The sequence below is a fragment of the Cladophialophora carrionii genome, assembly GCF_000365165.1.
Source record: "Cladophialophora carrionii CBS 160.54 unplaced genomic scaffold supercont1.9, whole genome shotgun sequence".
In the NCBI taxonomy this organism is placed as follows: Eukaryota; Fungi; Ascomycota; class Eurotiomycetes; order Chaetothyriales; family Herpotrichiellaceae; genus Cladophialophora; species Cladophialophora carrionii.
In genome coordinates this window covers 81,267-96,857 of record NW_008481834.1, presented here as the reverse complement: position 1 = coordinate 96,857, position 15,591 = coordinate 81,267, and the positions used below count along the sequence as shown (strand labels likewise).

At 54.5% G+C, this 15,591-nt stretch overlaps 6 protein-coding genes across 6 annotated transcripts; 4 read left to right on the top strand and 2 right to left on the bottom strand.

The window, feature by feature from the left end:
• Positions 1-267: 267 nt before the first annotated feature.
• G647_09113 (uncharacterized protein) lies at positions 268-2,271 on the top strand (the record flags this gene model as incomplete). Its single annotated transcript, XM_008733418.1, has 1 exon — positions 268-2,271. One exon carries the CDS (start codon positions 268-270, stop codon positions 2,269-2,271), a length of 2,004 nt encoding a protein of 667 aa, XP_008731640.1.
• Positions 2,272-2,289: 18 nt separating this feature from the next.
• Positions 2,290-3,378, top strand: G647_09112 (uncharacterized protein; the record flags this gene model as incomplete). The annotated part of the gene is made up of 1 exon (XM_008733417.1): positions 2,290-3,378. One exon carries the CDS (start codon positions 2,290-2,292, stop codon positions 3,376-3,378), a length of 1,089 nt encoding a protein of 362 aa, XP_008731639.1.
• Positions 3,379-3,566: 188 nt separating this feature from the next.
• G647_09111 (uncharacterized protein) lies at positions 3,567-4,697 on the bottom strand (the record flags this gene model as incomplete). The annotated part of the gene is made up of 1 exon (XM_008733416.1): positions 3,567-4,697. One exon carries the CDS (start codon positions 4,695-4,697, stop codon positions 3,567-3,569), a length of 1,131 nt encoding a protein of 376 aa, XP_008731638.1.
• Positions 4,698-6,673: 1,976 nt separating this feature from the next.
• On the bottom strand, positions 6,674-8,086 carry G647_09110 (uncharacterized protein; the record flags this gene model as incomplete). Its single annotated transcript, XM_008733415.1, has 1 exon — positions 6,674-8,086. One exon carries the CDS (start codon positions 8,084-8,086, stop codon positions 6,674-6,676), a length of 1,413 nt encoding a protein of 470 aa, XP_008731637.1.
• A 5,006-nt stretch (positions 8,087-13,092) lies between these two features.
• On the top strand, positions 13,093-13,411 carry G647_09109 (uncharacterized protein; the record flags this gene model as incomplete). The annotated part of the gene is made up of 2 exons (XM_008733414.1): positions 13,093-13,141; positions 13,206-13,411. 2 exons carry the CDS (start codon positions 13,093-13,095, stop codon positions 13,409-13,411), a joined length of 255 nt encoding a protein of 84 aa, XP_008731636.1.
• A 675-nt stretch (positions 13,412-14,086) lies between these two features.
• Positions 14,087-14,699, top strand: G647_09108 (uncharacterized protein; the record flags this gene model as incomplete). Its single annotated transcript, XM_008733413.1, has 2 exons — positions 14,087-14,209; positions 14,271-14,699. The coding sequence occupies 2 exons, from the start codon at positions 14,087-14,089 to the stop codon at positions 14,697-14,699; spliced, it is 552 nt and encodes a 183-aa protein (XP_008731635.1).
• Positions 14,700-15,591: the final 892 nt, after the last annotated feature.

Here is a 15,591-nt window from a genome sequence, read left to right as displayed (position 1 = left end):
ACGGTGATCGCTCCTTACACGCTGACTTGGCCACTCCTGCCTTTCCTTCACCGCTTGCTTGTAACCTCAAGGTAAGCGCGCCTGTTCTAGCCTGGGTTCTTACACTCCTAAAAGGCCTGTCATGTTCTGCTTGCTTGCTTCAACCTACCATTAGCATCATCCACAACTCTCACTTCGGCTTCACTTAGAGTTCATTGCTATGCCATGCATACATAACCCAGCAAGTAGTCTCTACTTGGTCCAAGTCCTCCCCACTTGGTCGATGCAATGACGTTTCCTCCGGCCTGGAATCGAAAGCGACGACCCTCAGACCTCTCTCAGCCTCCCGCCATCTGCGCCCGCCCATTCAACCCGCGGACCTCCAAGAAATCAAAGCTGAATCATGTCTTTGACGGCCCAGGCTCGCCCTCGGTGGATTCCACAGGCACTGGACAATCGAAGGTTAGCGTGAAAGAGCAGCTCAAGAAGAGGGTCAAGGCAATGTTGAGCATGGGTGAAAGAAGCAGTGTCCAACACAACATTGATGCTATGTATTCAGTGACACAAGCCACCCATTCTGCGTACACGCTTGCCAACGGCTCCAACACAACGACTGTGCACCAACCACTGAAGATTCGCCTAACGGCAATGCCTCATGTTAATGAAGGAGATCAAGATGCCACGTCAGTCTCCGATCTCATCAAAAGTGCCCCCGTGACTCCTGGTGTCCACACCAGAGTTGAAGACGACGAATACAACTTCTCTGGCTCGCTGGATAGTAGCAAGCGCAGCCATTCTGCCCCGGGGCTGCAGCGCCGTGTCAGTCAAAGATTCCGACAAGCATTTGGCAACGCAAACTGCACTGTGGTAAAGAGAGCCAACATGCGCTCTAGGCCCAGCGTACAAACACTGGCAAAGGAGTCTGCAGCAGCAACCTCAACGCAGCTTTCGCCGACGCCATCTACCATCAACAGTGTCAACAGCTTCTGGGAAACTCATACCAACACGTCGACTCCACTAACCTCTCATCCACCAACGCCACAGTCCGTTGTTCGTCGTGATAGCGTGGACTCTTTTGACATTGAGAGGCATCCGATCGTGACAGAAAGTCGATTGTTGGCTCCAATCCCAGAGACCACCAGTCTCCCCATTCTCACTATCAAAACAGTCGAAGCCGCTGCCACGGCGAAGATGTACCTGGAGCTGCACTTCAATTCTTTGCTGAACGGCACCTCTACCAGGAAACTTCGCCATCGAGACCTGGAGAGGATGATCAAAGAGCATCACCTGCCTCTCGAGAGTCAAGACCGAGCTCGAAAAGCCTGGGAAAAGGCCGAGAGTGACAATCTCCGTCAAGTCCGCGTTCTCAAAAACACAACGAGTCAAGCCAAAGCAAGCAGAGGCATCAGTCCGGGTGGCTTCAACACCATCAGTGTCCTCGGCAAAGGGAGTTTCGGGATAGTCCGACTTGTCAAAGGTCCGGGTAGCAAAGATGAAGCCGGAGCTACCGAGGGCAAGCTGACGGGAAAGTTACCTGCCAATAAGCCTTCGCGGCCAAATTTGAAATCGTCGTTTTTGAGCAGGCGAAGAAGTTCTGCCCCGCCAAAGATGGAAGTTTACGCAATGAAAGTTATACGCAAGTCCGACATGATCCGGAACAGCCAAGAGGGACATCTCCGGGCGGAGCGTGATTTCCTTGTCGCAGCAGAGGGTTCCAGATGGATCATCCCATTAATCGCTGCCTTCCAGGATCGGAGACACTTGTATCTCGTCATGGAGTACTGCATCGGAGGCGATTTCCTGGGATTGCTCATCCGAAAGAATGTTCTCAACGAAGATACGACAAAATGGTACGTTGCCGAGATGATCCTTTGCGTCGAGGAAGCCCATCGCATGAAATGGATTCACCGCGATGTGAAGCCGGACAATTTCCTCATAGCCTGGGATGGCCATCTGAAGATTTCCGACTTCGGTCTCGCGTTCGATGGGGAATGGTCGCACGATCAACGATTCTATCATCAAATCCGCCAATCACTATTGGAAGAGTTGGGCGTCAACACTGATGGCGACGAGCAGGACAAGCAAGAGAAGCAAGCACAGCCACATCATGCCGGTAAGAGATGTGGTAAGGAGGATTCCATGTCTCATGGGAATCCTGCCGTTGGCGAGCCCATCTTGGATTTCCGGAACCGGTCCCAGCGTCGCAAACTGGCCCGATCCGTCGTTGGCACTTCGCAATACACGGCTCCTGAAGTCATTCGTGGCGAAATGTACGATGGGCGGTGCGACTAGTGGAGCATCGCCATTATCATGTATGAATGCCTCTATGGTTACACGCCGTTCGCCTGCGACGACCGCCACCAGACCAAGCTCAAAATCCTTTCGCACAAGAAGACCCTCATCTTTCCGCAGCCGCAGGACGTACCAGAACCGAGCATCGAAGCCTTGGATCTTATGATGTCAATTCTTGTGGAGAAGGAGAAACGGCTCTGTAGCCGCCAGTACCAATTCAACGACTATTGCCGAAAGATCCAGGATGGCAAAATGGTCCGCCAGGACGCGGACAAGACTCATCAGGACTATCAAGGGCAATTTGTTTACGATGGAGACGCGGAAGACATCAAGCGCCATGCATTCTTCCGAGGAATTGACTGGGATACCATGCACCTCCGACGACCGCCCTACATTCCCCGCGTCAAAGGCTGGGAAGACACAAAATACTTCCAGGAAGAAGAACCGATCTCTGACATTGATACTGCGACCACTGTGGAAGAAGCTAGGCCGCCCACCGCCATGGAAAATGCAGTTCAGCCGTCGAAGAGCAAATCCACTCAAGCGAGCCAACATCAACAGGAAGGTCAGCACATTGTTCCTTCAATGGGCTTGAAGGTCGCTCCGCACCAGGATGTCCCTGTCCCGGATGCCGATCTCCAACCTGTCAGAGGGTTGAAGAATCCTCTGTTGCCAGCCATCGTGAACGGTGCTCCTAGCACTGGAGCCACACTCGTCGAAATCGGTGGCCATGTTGACCCGCCCCCGGAGAATGGTGCGATGGAAAACACCAAGCCGAAGCCAAAAAGAAAGGAAAAGAAGAGGCCAAGGGACATCATCTTGCGAGACCCAGTCACAGGTCCGCCAGCCCTCGAGATGCGCAAACTCGGCGCAATTTTGGGCTACGAGTATCGTCACCCGGTTACTGCCAAGGAGATTGTTGAGCAGATACTTTCCGAAGATTTGGCCAAGGCCAAATACAAAGATCATCGGCCAGGTGGTGATGGGCAGGATCTTGATCTGTCCTTCGAGAGGCGGGTCTACGTGGATTCAGGAGGACACATGACGCCGCACCACAGGCCGGTTCAGCAGATGCTGAGATGTGAGCATAACATCTTTGGGGTTTAACGCACACGCCTTCGATCTGGTGCACGTATTCTTATGTTGGCTGTTCTGTGCCTCCCGAGCAGGGAACGTCTACTAACACCCACGAGTGTAGAACATAGTCTTAGCGTCCTGGCAGCGATGCGAAATGCATATCATTATATCATAACATCTTGATGGTCTAAATCTATGCCACCCGCTCTATCCTTGCTCTAGAGTCTGCTGTTCGCCTGCTCAAACTCCTTGCTGAAGGGATAGTCGATGTATCCGGACTCCGACTTGGGGTTGTAAAACTTTTCCCTGTCGTAGGGAGCGAGCTCGATGTCGTTGGCGATCCTGAAGGGCAAGTCTGGCGTGGAAATGAAATATCGTCCGAAGACTATGACAATGTCCCGGTCCTTGTACTCCTCATCCACGGCGCGCTTCGCGGACGCGGGTCGGAAGCCTCCGGCGAGCAGCACGGGGGAGGCGTTGCCCCACACGTCGAGAAGAGGGTCGACCTTCTCCGTGCCCTCGATGTCGGCGTTTCCGGACACCCTCGATTCCACCAGATGGACGTATGCGAGGTTGAACTTCTTCAGGCCTTGCATCACGTGCGTGAATTGCGGGTACGGATCCTGCATCTTCATGCCCTGGAAGGAGCTGAAGGGCGACAAACGGATGCCGACCTTGGCGGCGCCCACGGCGTCGACCACGGCCTTGGTCACCTCGAGCGCAAAGCGCGACCGGTTCTCAATGCTGCCGCCATACTCGTCCGTCCGCCGATTGGCCGTGTCCTGCAAGAACTGGTCGATCAGGTAGCCGTTGGCGCCGTGGATCTCGACACCGTCAAAGCCCGCTTCAATGGCATTGCGCGCGGCTTGCGCATAATCCTGCACGAAGGATTTGATCTCCTCCTTGGTCAGGGGTCGCGGTTGGGCATGGTCACTGTCGATCGGGATGTCGGACGCGGAGACCACGTCGAAGGGCCCCTCCGCCTCGAGGACCTTGGGGTTCGCGGCCCGGCCCAGTGCCCACAGTTGCAAATAGATGTAGGATCCCTTGGCGTGGACGGCGTCGGTGACTTTTCGCCACGCGGCAATTTGTTCCGGGGTGTAGATGCCCGGGACGTTGGGATAGCCGCCTGCCTTGGCTGAAATGAACGTCGCTTCGGTGATGATGAGCGTGCCCGGGACGGAAGCGCGTTGCTGATAGTACGTCGCCGTGAAGGGAAGCTGCACGTGTGAGTCGTCGGCGCGGAACCGCGTCAGGGGTGCCATGGCGAGGCGGTGTTGCAGGGTGAGGTTGCCTAGTTTGATGGGCTCGAAGAGGCGCGAGGAGTGCGTGGGGGAGAGGGAGCCCATGATTGGTAATTCTTCTCGATGAGGTTTTGTTATCAGTGGTGTCCAAGGAGACTTGATGAGCTGGTGTTGCGTTAATCTGGAAAACTGGCAGTCGTCGATCGGCTGTGGTACAAAAGGGTTTATGGTGTTGCGGATGGTGCAAGCAGCAGCGGCACACAACGAAGGAAAATATATATATGGCCGCTGGAAAATTGTATCCGTGGAAGATCGACAGGCACAATCCACCCATCCAGTCCGGGCCACCACTGTGATAAGCGCAAACGATTACCGAGGTGCTTGCTAGTGCCAGTCGCTGCTGGTATTGGTCAGCAACGCTGCGTCGAGCGCATATGATTGGTTGATATTGACGACATTCGGCTGTGTCTGATGGATTCAGCGATGTGTTTGTGGACGAGTGGAGTTTGTCCGGAAGGCGAGCCTCTTCTTCAGGCGAATCAACACTGGCTTCCTGATGGCTCCCGACAATGCCTACCGACATTGGCAATTTTAAGAGTCAGGCCGTACACAGCGTGAACGAGCGTGCCGACCGCTTGCTGCTTGATAAATCAAGCGTATAAGCTTGAAGTCGAAAGCCGAAATGATTTGATCAGAGTTGAAAGCACAGCTTACTGATGTCGGGCGAATATCACGTCCGAGGGGGGATCGGGCCGGGAAATGCGCAAGTCGAGTTTGGGTCTGCATCTCGGTGGGGGAGAGGCTGCAGGGCCAAGGCTGGCCGAAGAGCGTCGAAGACAATTCCAACTTCCATTACCAGACTTGGGTACTTGCGCTCGTGTATTTCCGTACCTGCAGATCGATCCTTATGGCCTGGCGAAAGGCTGACAAGTCCGCTAGGCAGGCAAGAGTACGTCGCGGATAGCTGGATCGCTCGTTGCGCTCTGCTTTGTACTTGAGTGTCAGCATGGAAACTCACTTTCGACCACTGTGTATTTCCATGTGGCCTCAGTGCCGCCGATCACTCCATCCGTGTTCCCGTCGACACGACACGAGGCGGTCCGATAACAACTGGTGAGCGAAATGCGCGTGGGGTCTCCTGGTACATCTAATAGCAATTCGAGCAGTATTGGACCTCTGACCGCATTTCATTCTGCAGGGTCGTCGGCAGTACGAGTGGGAGAGATTGTGACTCTACTTCTGGCAGCAGGGCTGCGAAGTGCGCCGCTCTATCGAGTCTAGGCTGTCGGCACAGGATGAATGGTAGGCATTTCCGTGGAACCGAGCGAGGCAGGAATTCGTTTGCAGTAGACGCGAGTGAACTCTAGCACGACCGCGTGCGACCGTGTCCGTGTCTTCGGTGAGTGGCAGGTTTGGACATTGGCAGTGGGGTGGGCGGAGGCTGCACCTGGGCGGCCATTCATTAGTCATCATTATCGCTGCTTTTGGAGAGTATGTCTTGGCGCTATGTACGATAGAACTGCGCGTTTTCCCTTTGGTGAGCTGATGCAGGTCGATTGTGTTTGGATTTTGGAGGATGCCGGGTACCTTCAGACCACTACTCACCCAGGTATACACACGGTGCACACTTTCTCAGAGATTGACGGCACAAGGTCTTGCTCACCCTCCACAGTCACTGTGCAGTCTCTGACATGCGCCTGCCAACGCGTTTCTGTCGCACACGAGCAGTCCGTGAAGGATGTCACGACCGAATCCAAGCCGATGCGACGACATTGGTCCACATTGAAACCCGGGGCCCGCCGAGTAGCCAATCGTATGCATGGCCTGTGTCGCTCTCAGATTTGGCACCAGGGTTTTATCTGAGAGGACGACCAGATAGGATGTCATGATTCCGGGGTTCCTCAATTCGTCGTGAGGATCAGATTGCGGGGATGCATTCATCCGCGGACTCATCTCTGCCTGTATGGGCCATGGCCGAAGCCATCCTGGGGAATAATGTCATCTTGCCAGGGCGGTAGAATATGATCGGCTTCAGAACTGCTCTCCTCAAATGGAGCCGGCTCCAATAGAAGCCCACCGCCTCAACAAGTGATACGCCTTTCACAAAGCTCCGGACGAGACAGTTGCGCCATGTCGACGTACCCTGCGCCGTTCAAAGACTCATAATACCTGAACAGCTTTCCCGGATCCTCGCGTATCCTTGCTCTAGTGGTGGGGTTAATGATCCCATCCAGGGAAACATCGTCCTCACACATCACCGAGACACACCACCAGACAATGGTTTTACAGGGCAGTCCGCATGGCCGAATGACAAAAACCCGCCGCATCTCGCAGTATTCTCTCCAGGCTTTGAAGTGCATAAGACCAATTTGTCGGTTGCCGGTGCAGTACTCGGCAAGAGCCAGGAACAGAAATGCCACCACGTCTTCGTCGCTTGAATCGTTGCAATTGGCCAGGGAAGATATCCTCTCGCGTGTTCTCGCAAGGATGAGGTTCTGCCGAGAGGCGAGGTAGTGGTTCTCGTCGTCCAGGTGACCATGCTCGGGCGGCGGCTCGTTTCTCCGACGATGGTTCGCACTGAATAGCAGTATCATAGTTTCGAAACACCACTGGCTGGAGGTGGCATAGGGCAGAAACAGCTGCAGCACGGGGTCGTGTTTTTGGACGATCTCTGGATATACATCCAGCCCAAGCATGGGTACAGCATTTACAGCAAAATATCTCAGCAGGTTATGATCGAGTGGCGTCCAAACGGTCTCTAATCTGGCAGCGGATTCGTGGAGAGCTTGCAAAATGATCCGTTGCGACTCTTCCTCCAATCCGGCGTTCAGCTCGATTGGTCGTTGCGGAGGCGGCGTGTTTGCAATCCTTAGCCCGTCCAAGAGTGCCAGACCGAATTCGGACCGACTTTCTATGCTGGTCCTTCTTGGGTTTGAGGCAATTGGCTCGCAATCGACGAGACTTGCATTGGACCTGGGGGAATCTGCATCGAGAAAGGGGGAATTGAGCCGGGACATTTCCATCCGACAGCCTTCTTCCGGTGACCGGCCATTTCTTCGATCGGAGGCACTGCTTTCGGAAGAGTTGTCATGCATGTCCAAGTTCTTACGGGGCTGGGACTTTGTGCCCGTCCTCGACCGCGGCGACTGCGACCGCGGCTTCCTGACGAAAGGCGACACCGTCACGCTGTCACGCTCAAAATCAATAACTGCCGCATAGTGCGAGATTCGAGGTTTTGTCATCGCCTCTGATTCGTCCGAGCTGGACAACTTCGCATCTGGTCTGCCTGCATTTGGTTGGTGGTTATCCTCTTTTGGTCGCATCCAACGTAGCGGCGAGAACTGGTTGCGAGAAACCCATTCTGACCTGGCTTCTCGTTTCGACCGCACACGATCTTTCATCAAATGCGCCCGAGCCGTATCGGTGACTCCGCGACGGTTGATGTCGTAGTCTACAAAGGTGAAGACCCTCCCCTCTGAATTCCGGCTTGACATGTTGCTTTGGTTGTTTTTGGTAGTTGATGTGCCAGGTACCGTACTATTTCCTGCCTCGGGTATATAGCCTTGGGCACTGTCGGCACGGCTACTCTCCGAATATTACTCATCCATGGAGCCCCGTATGCGACGCGTCTGAGCGACACAGAATAGCCCTTCAACTAGCGTCCGAGTGGCGGTCGAGGATGCGAGTACTGAGGAGCAGCAACTCCCCCGGTGTCGAAACGGCGATAACTAGCTGGGGCTTTGACGTCGGTCCAATCGGCAACGTGCTGTCACCATACACAGCACACTATACCCTTTTTTGAGAAGATACAAATTTCGTTGATTGGCTGGGGAGCGAGTCTAGTGGGATAGGAAATGGGCGTTCCTTTTTCTCCATCTTTGAGCAGAAAATCATCCGCGATTTTGTACATGCCGGACGGGGGCCACAAAGGATTGCTCCTCTGCTGGTCTTGTATCATACAAGGCCGTCGGCTGCCAAGTCAGCCAATAAGCTACTGTACTTCCCGGAACTCCCCATTTACTCGACCCCCATTCCCACCTAGACTGGGCGTGGGACGGGGAAGGGGTTTCTGGACGCCATGCACGAGGGCGCGATAATCGGCTTTACCCTAGGTGCTGGTTCATCGACTCCCGACACACTTGCTTGCCCGCTCCGGTAGCGATGCGCCGGTGTCTTTGTCAGCCGTCGCCTCGTTCAAGTTTCTTAGTCATTGCATTTGGTCTGCATTCTGGAGCGCGACCTTGTGGTAGGGAGCTTTATGTTGTTGGAAAGCTTCATCGCGTAGAGCCTGGAGTCCATCTGCATTGGGCAGTTCTTACCACCTCACATGAGCCTAGGGAGGCCGCTTAACATCGCACTGCCGAAGCGAGCATGCTCTCCGCCAATCCCTTTTCCGATTCACCCGGGGCAATACTCGAGAGCTTCCTGGAATACTGGCTTGATGGACCGCCTTGAGGCTTGACTACCTGCCCAATACAGCGAGCCCCGAGATGTGGATTCAGTAATTCGACGCTGACTGCATCGTTCTGTAGCACCTGTGCCAAATTCGCTAAGCAGCCATCGACGTCACCTTGGGGGGTCTATCTGGCCACAGAGGAATGTCGAGTGCCCCGGGTAGCTCATGAGCATGATGCAGTCTGGAGGACGCGCAGGCTGGACAAAAGTACCGCCCTGCAATCCTCATCCCCTGTGGCTGCCGAGGTTGGGGTCCCGGACTGCGACGACGAGGTCGTGAATGCTGGGCGAAGCTTGAATGCTGCCCGCGCGTCTGAGCTGATGGCAGTTGCATGACTGCATCCTTCACGAACGCCGCGGTGGCCTTTTTGCGCTGGCACGGCTTAAGCAAAACACCATGGCGTTGACACTGAAGGAAGCACAGCTATGTCCTGTTCCTAACCAGATACTAGTGTCTGGGCCACAGGAGCAGGATCTAGCCCTGGCGAGGCTCATCCAACCAAGAACAACCTACGGAATACCAGTACGGTGAACAAGTCTTGCCAGGCCGCTAAGCCACGTCCTACAAGTCCCCGTCTTCGACACGCAACCGCTAAATACAGGGAGGCAGTCGAGCCGTTTGCAGATGCTCAGGACTAGAACCTGCCCGTCTTCCTCTCTAACGCTCCACCAGCCCGCTAAAAGTCTCACTATCGATTTGAAACTTGAAGACCGGCTAGAACTCAACCAGTGGGGGGCGAAGAGGTTTTGTGGGAGACATCCAGGTAATTGTGCGAAAATGACCCGATGGTCTCACCTTACACCGTCGATACGGTACTCGAACGAATAACAGCCCAAGGGAACTGCCGAACCCCCTGTGATTCAACGCGGTGCTCGGCAGGACTACTCAGGGTACACCACTGGCTGTAATAGTAGCCTACGTGGACCGAGTCGATCCACTGCGGCGGAAGGGTCATTAACTCCTCGATGGTGGCTGCCGCAATGGAGGGTTACCTTGCACGCAGTGCGGCATCAACCATAGGTGTAATGCGGACTGAGTCAGCTCTGTTCCACTTCACTGCGAACACAATACCATCGGCAAGAGACCCCGTGCCCTTTCCAAGGGCCCCAATACCCACTTCAACTCGCACCTCGGCTTGCATGCGTACGTCAAGACATGCTCGTCAGGCACCTGAGTCAAGCAAGCCTATCTCAGCATGGACTCTTCCCACCGAATCGGGGACCGCATGGCCTATCAGAAATCGACGGGACTTCTACACTCGTTGGGGCAGGGTCACCGGTTCTCGCGTCCGGACATCCCTGCAAGGTCCATGGCGACGAGAGCCCGGCCAAAACATTCGAAGTACTCGAGCCGCACATGCATAAACCTGCGTCTCGCCTCGCCGGTGTATCTTTCAAGCGTGAAAGCTTAGCGAAGCTTGAATACTGCTGACTACCCCCTGGCGACGGCGGTTTCTGATCGACAACATCGCTGAGTAAACGCGTACGCGTAAGCATGGTGCGAACTGGGGTATGTATCATGCGTCCCTGCCTCACACAGGCTGGTGAACCGCATCTGACCAGTATTGGTGTATTGGGTATATAAGAGCTAGTTGGTGGGTCGCGACGAGGATATGATGAAGATGGTTAGGTCGGTTTCCAGAAAGGGTTTACACACATACTCGACATGATTCTTCTCACCCAAGATGTTAGATTCCCGACTAGTCAGTCCATGTTGCTCTGCAAAGCTTCCTCGATGAAAGTCCGGTCACAGATGTCTCGCGAAGAAGGTTTGATCTCCGGTCACCGGTCCGGACACCGATTGGAGAATCAGGGGTTACCCGGGTCGGAAGAGTTTCGCACGTGAAATGCTGAACTGCGATTGGTTTGGCATTTCCCACCCTCTTGGCGGAAGCGATGACAACAATTGGCAAATCCGGCGAGGCGACGTTACGTGCGCTCTGTTGGGCGAGCCCCGTCACCCTGCAGAAGTAGTTGTGACTGCGTAATGACTGCAGTTGCGTCTACTGTGTGAACCGCCCAAGTACGGCGCAAGGCGAGGGTACTGTAGCGGGAAGCGACGTTCCCAGACAGGCAGCTCACTCCTTACCTCGTACTGGAATTCTCTCCATCCATTCCGGTGGCAGGACTGGAAGTTGGCGACGACCGCTCTTAAATATCACGACCAGGACGGTGTTAACCTATCTCCAGCCCGTGAATAACAGCCGGGTAGCGACGGGCTGCTTGAAGTGCAAGACGTTCTGACGCTCAGCGGCGAATTGAAGCAGAAAGGTCACCAGCCCTTGTTGCGGTTGAGCGCTGTCAGCCGTGGGCTCGATAATGAACGCCACTAAAGAGGAAGATCTTCAAAGATTTGCAAACGGGCTCAACGCCGAATTAACACTATCGTTGGGTCTACTTCGACCTTGGACGGCCTTGATTGTGAGACGAGGCTGAATCCCTCGTCCCCGATGTAATGGTGATGGACATCTACTGGGACATTCTGGGCACCAGAGGCAGACGGGGAAGACGAGATAGTCACCAATTTTACGTATAGTACGTCACTTTCTAGGCTTCAACAAAATGCGACCACATTTGAATTAATTATGCCCTTCCATTGTTCATCCATCTGCGTCTCTCGTACTTGGGGGGTTAAATACCTTCTCCTTTGTTCCAGATGGTCCTTGCCGCGGGAACCCACCATTCGTCTCTAAATCCAGGGCAGACAGATTCCAATGGTGGACATACGACAACGTGGTACCGATCGACATGGATAGGGGCAGGAAGTGCTGTCCCTCAACACAGCCTGCAGGGCAAATTCCTTCGTCCTCTCTGACACTTCCCTGTGTCCCTTTTATGATGATTGCACCGTAGCGCTGAGTGAACTCTCTGAGCAAGGCGAACACACCAGGGGCAACTCACACGACATAACGAGAGCTCAACTGACACACTAGACTATCCTGTACCGGGTACCTCATCGGCTCCTGCAGGAACCTCGTCGTAGAGCCGGCGAAGTGGATCTTCCATCATCAGTGGGACGTCACTGACTGGCTCATATCGCCTTTCCTACAACCACGCAGATTGGAGTCTCATGACGGGCGGCTCCGTGTAATCACAGGTAGCAGCATTATCGAAAGCAGATGACTGTATCGACATTTCAGCACACACGGTACCACTCATTCCCAGTGCGTTTCAGGGATGACCATGGCTCATTTAGTCCTCGTTGGAGTGCAGCTACAGGTACGCGCAGACTAATCAACCTCAAAGAACAAGATATCTATTGGTTGCCAATTTCGTCAATGTGGCTGAGACGGAAAAGATCTAAGGGATCGATCTCAAGTGCCCGTACTTGTACAGGGCGACCCGGCCCGACTCAAAGCCCGTCGATGATGTTCGGCGAGGGCTCTTGAGAAGCGAAATACAGGATCTCAATGCACTCGCGCAAGCGCGGTCGCAGAAGGGTCCTCGAGTTCGACGAAGCGCTTTGTTATGGTGCTCTTACCTGATAGACCTCATAACGCCAAGTTTGTGCCTGAGTACGAACGCATCCGGGTACAAATACCTGGTTGCTGTGTGGCGGCATCTAAGATTCAAATGGGCTGAAGTACCACGAGGTGCTCCCGTGCCAGGTCAGGGAGGCGATGCTCGACACCAAGACGTATCTAGTCATGCTCATGCGCGCTTCCACCGGCATGCTGAATGGCGCGGTGTCGAACTTCGGTACTGCCATGTGGAATCTGCGGGTTCGGTTTAGTCCCCTCAAGTACTCTTCTTCAGTCACCCGCCGGTGCGTTTGGGGTCATTTGACTGCCGTGGGCTTCGGCTGGCTCGCGACCGGGCGGGGATGATCTATGGTTCACCACCACTCGAGAGTAGGTGGCCCCTCATGGTCTGAGCCTGGCACGCTGACGGTTCGGTTTCCTCGGTTTCGCGCGTGCTGGGGGTTGCAAGTTGGATACGTTCGCTGACCATCAATACCATACATCGGTACTGGTTGCTGGCTGGTGCGTGGCTGCAGGCTGTGCTTGGCTGACCCATCATATTGGGTGGTCGCTCCCGGGAGTCAATGTGGGCGGTCACAGGACGAGAAGCGCCGTCCGTGCGCTCTTCTTCGTGTACGTTATTTGCGTCCCGCCATGCGTCCCGCCATGCGTTTCACCACGATAGCAGCGGCTGGAGCTTCTCTTGTCCCAGCAACAAAGCTGCTCCGCATGTGTAGTTCCCATGTGATGCTCCCCGATACTGTATTGCGATCAGAGCTCTCCTCGGGACATACAGGGTGCTGTGCTTCTTTCCAAATGCTTTACCACAGCCCGCTCTACTTCAAAACAAGGCCAGTCAACTCATGGGACTCTCTGCCAAGAGACGCGAGGGTGGGCTCCTGAACAGCTTCGGAGCCCTGACGGACAAGCAGCACTTGCGATTCTGATACGGAGTCTGATGTGTGCTTGGTGCTCAGTCGGAAAGGTTAGATAGAGCAATCATGCCGTGAGAACAATAGCATATCCGCTGGTAGTGTAGCACGTAATTCAAGCTCAGATGGAATTCTCCCACCCCCGGCGTTGGCTAGCCAACGGATGACTGACTCGCATACTGGGTATAGAAATCGCTCTTCCAAAGCTGGCTACAGCCTCATTCGCGTCTCAGCTTTCAGCTACTGGTACGAGGGTATCGCGTGGCTAGCTGTCCGGGTGTATGTATCGAATATTGTGCAACAGGGACAATAGGGGGTGGCTCAGGCCTTTGTAAGGGGAGGGAGGACTTCAAAGGAGGTGCCAGGAAAGAATATCCGGGCCTAGGCGGAAATGTCAAGCAACTTACACGTCATGTACAAAAATGTCACGTGCTGTCCCCGCATTTTGGCGCATCTCGCCTTAAGCTTCCTCAAAAGAGACGAGTCATTGTGGTCATTTCATTCAGGTCTCCTCCGAGTAATGGTTTTGCCTGGTGATTAAAAGATCCTCGACACCACACGAATCAAGAAACGGCGCCTGTCATCTTTCAGCATCACAGCGTTCCCGACCCATGAAGACGCCAGCTGCCCTTGGAAATCCTGCAACATGGCTGGCTTCTTTACATGGGTGTGGGACTGGCTGTTGTGGATGTTTTGGGCGACCGAGATGGACGTGACGATAGTCGGGTTGCAGAACGCGGGCAAGACAAGCTTGGTGCGCGTCCTCGCCGTAAGTTACGCGCTCTCATCCTTGCGAAGCTACCGTTGTGGGACTGACGCGATGATAACAGGGTAATGAGTTCACCGTGGACACCGTACCCACGGTTGCGTTCAACAAGAAGGAGGTGAAGAAGGGTCATGTCTCGATCAAATGCTGGGATCTCGGAGGCCAGCCGAGGTTCCGATCGATGTGGGAGCGTTATTGCCGCGGGGTCAACGCCATTGTCTTTGTCGTCGACGCCGCCGATAAGGATGCCATCCCCGTGGCGCGAGACGAGTTGCACGCGCTCATGTCAAGACCCACGCTCGAAGCTATCCCGCTCCTCGTTCTCGGCAACAAGTCCGATCTTCCGAACAAGTTGTCGGTGGACGAGCTGATTGACCAGCTGGACTTGAAGTCGATTGTGCATCGAGAGGTCAGTTGCTACGGAATAAGCGCGAAGGAGGAGACGAATCTGGAAGCGGTGCTGCACTGGCTGGTAGCGAGGGCCGCGAAGTGAACCGCCGGTTTTCGTGGATATTGTTTCTGTTGGGCGGCATTGTTATGGGAACCACAGCACGGCTATGGGGGTCGACAGCAAGCGGTTTTTCAGCAACTGGCGTAATGTTGGACTACAGAACTGGCATGAACACGCATACGCATCGGCATCTTCAGCTGGACCATCGCTGGCCCAATTGTTCTATCTGGCTAGGCAAAATGATTGCCGAAGCCATATCTGGAAGCATCTCGCCAAAGAACGTTCCATGTTGCTTCGATAGCTGCGGGTGGTTCCCGCGAAGAAAGAGCAATTCCAGTAACCCTGCGAGCGCCTGCAACTCAGGTGGCGAGCACGAGACCAAGAGACGCCTTCGCCTGACATCCATCACGGCGCCGCCAAATCCGTGCCATCGAACCACAGCCCGGAATGACGCGTAGCCAAGCTCTGCTACTGGAGCTGCCAAGCTGTGATGGATACGCGGGCCTGAGTGCCTGGACAGTCAGATTGTTTCGCTCATCTCTCTCCAAAGCATGACAGTTATGTCGACGGGCGGTCCACGAATGCTGCTCCTGCCACCATTGTATGTGCAGAATGCATCCCGAGCACCCATGCAAGGTTCGAAGCGCAGATACGATGCCAAATAGCTGCCGAGTGGATACAGGTGACGCCTGTCTGCCAGATCCCAGGAGAGTTGGCTCGAGGCGTCATCGGCCAATGATGAAGTAGACACTGCGCCACCGTCAAGGCGCTAGAGGGATGCTTCTGCAGGCTTCGGCACCATGGCGTCGTTGATTGTGTTGGCTGCGCCTACGAGTACTTGTGAAGCATCATGCATTTTCTCGCTGCCTTCTTTCTTGCGACATCTATCTAAACTCAGTCACCCGCGATCTCATCATCAACAACTTAATCCCAA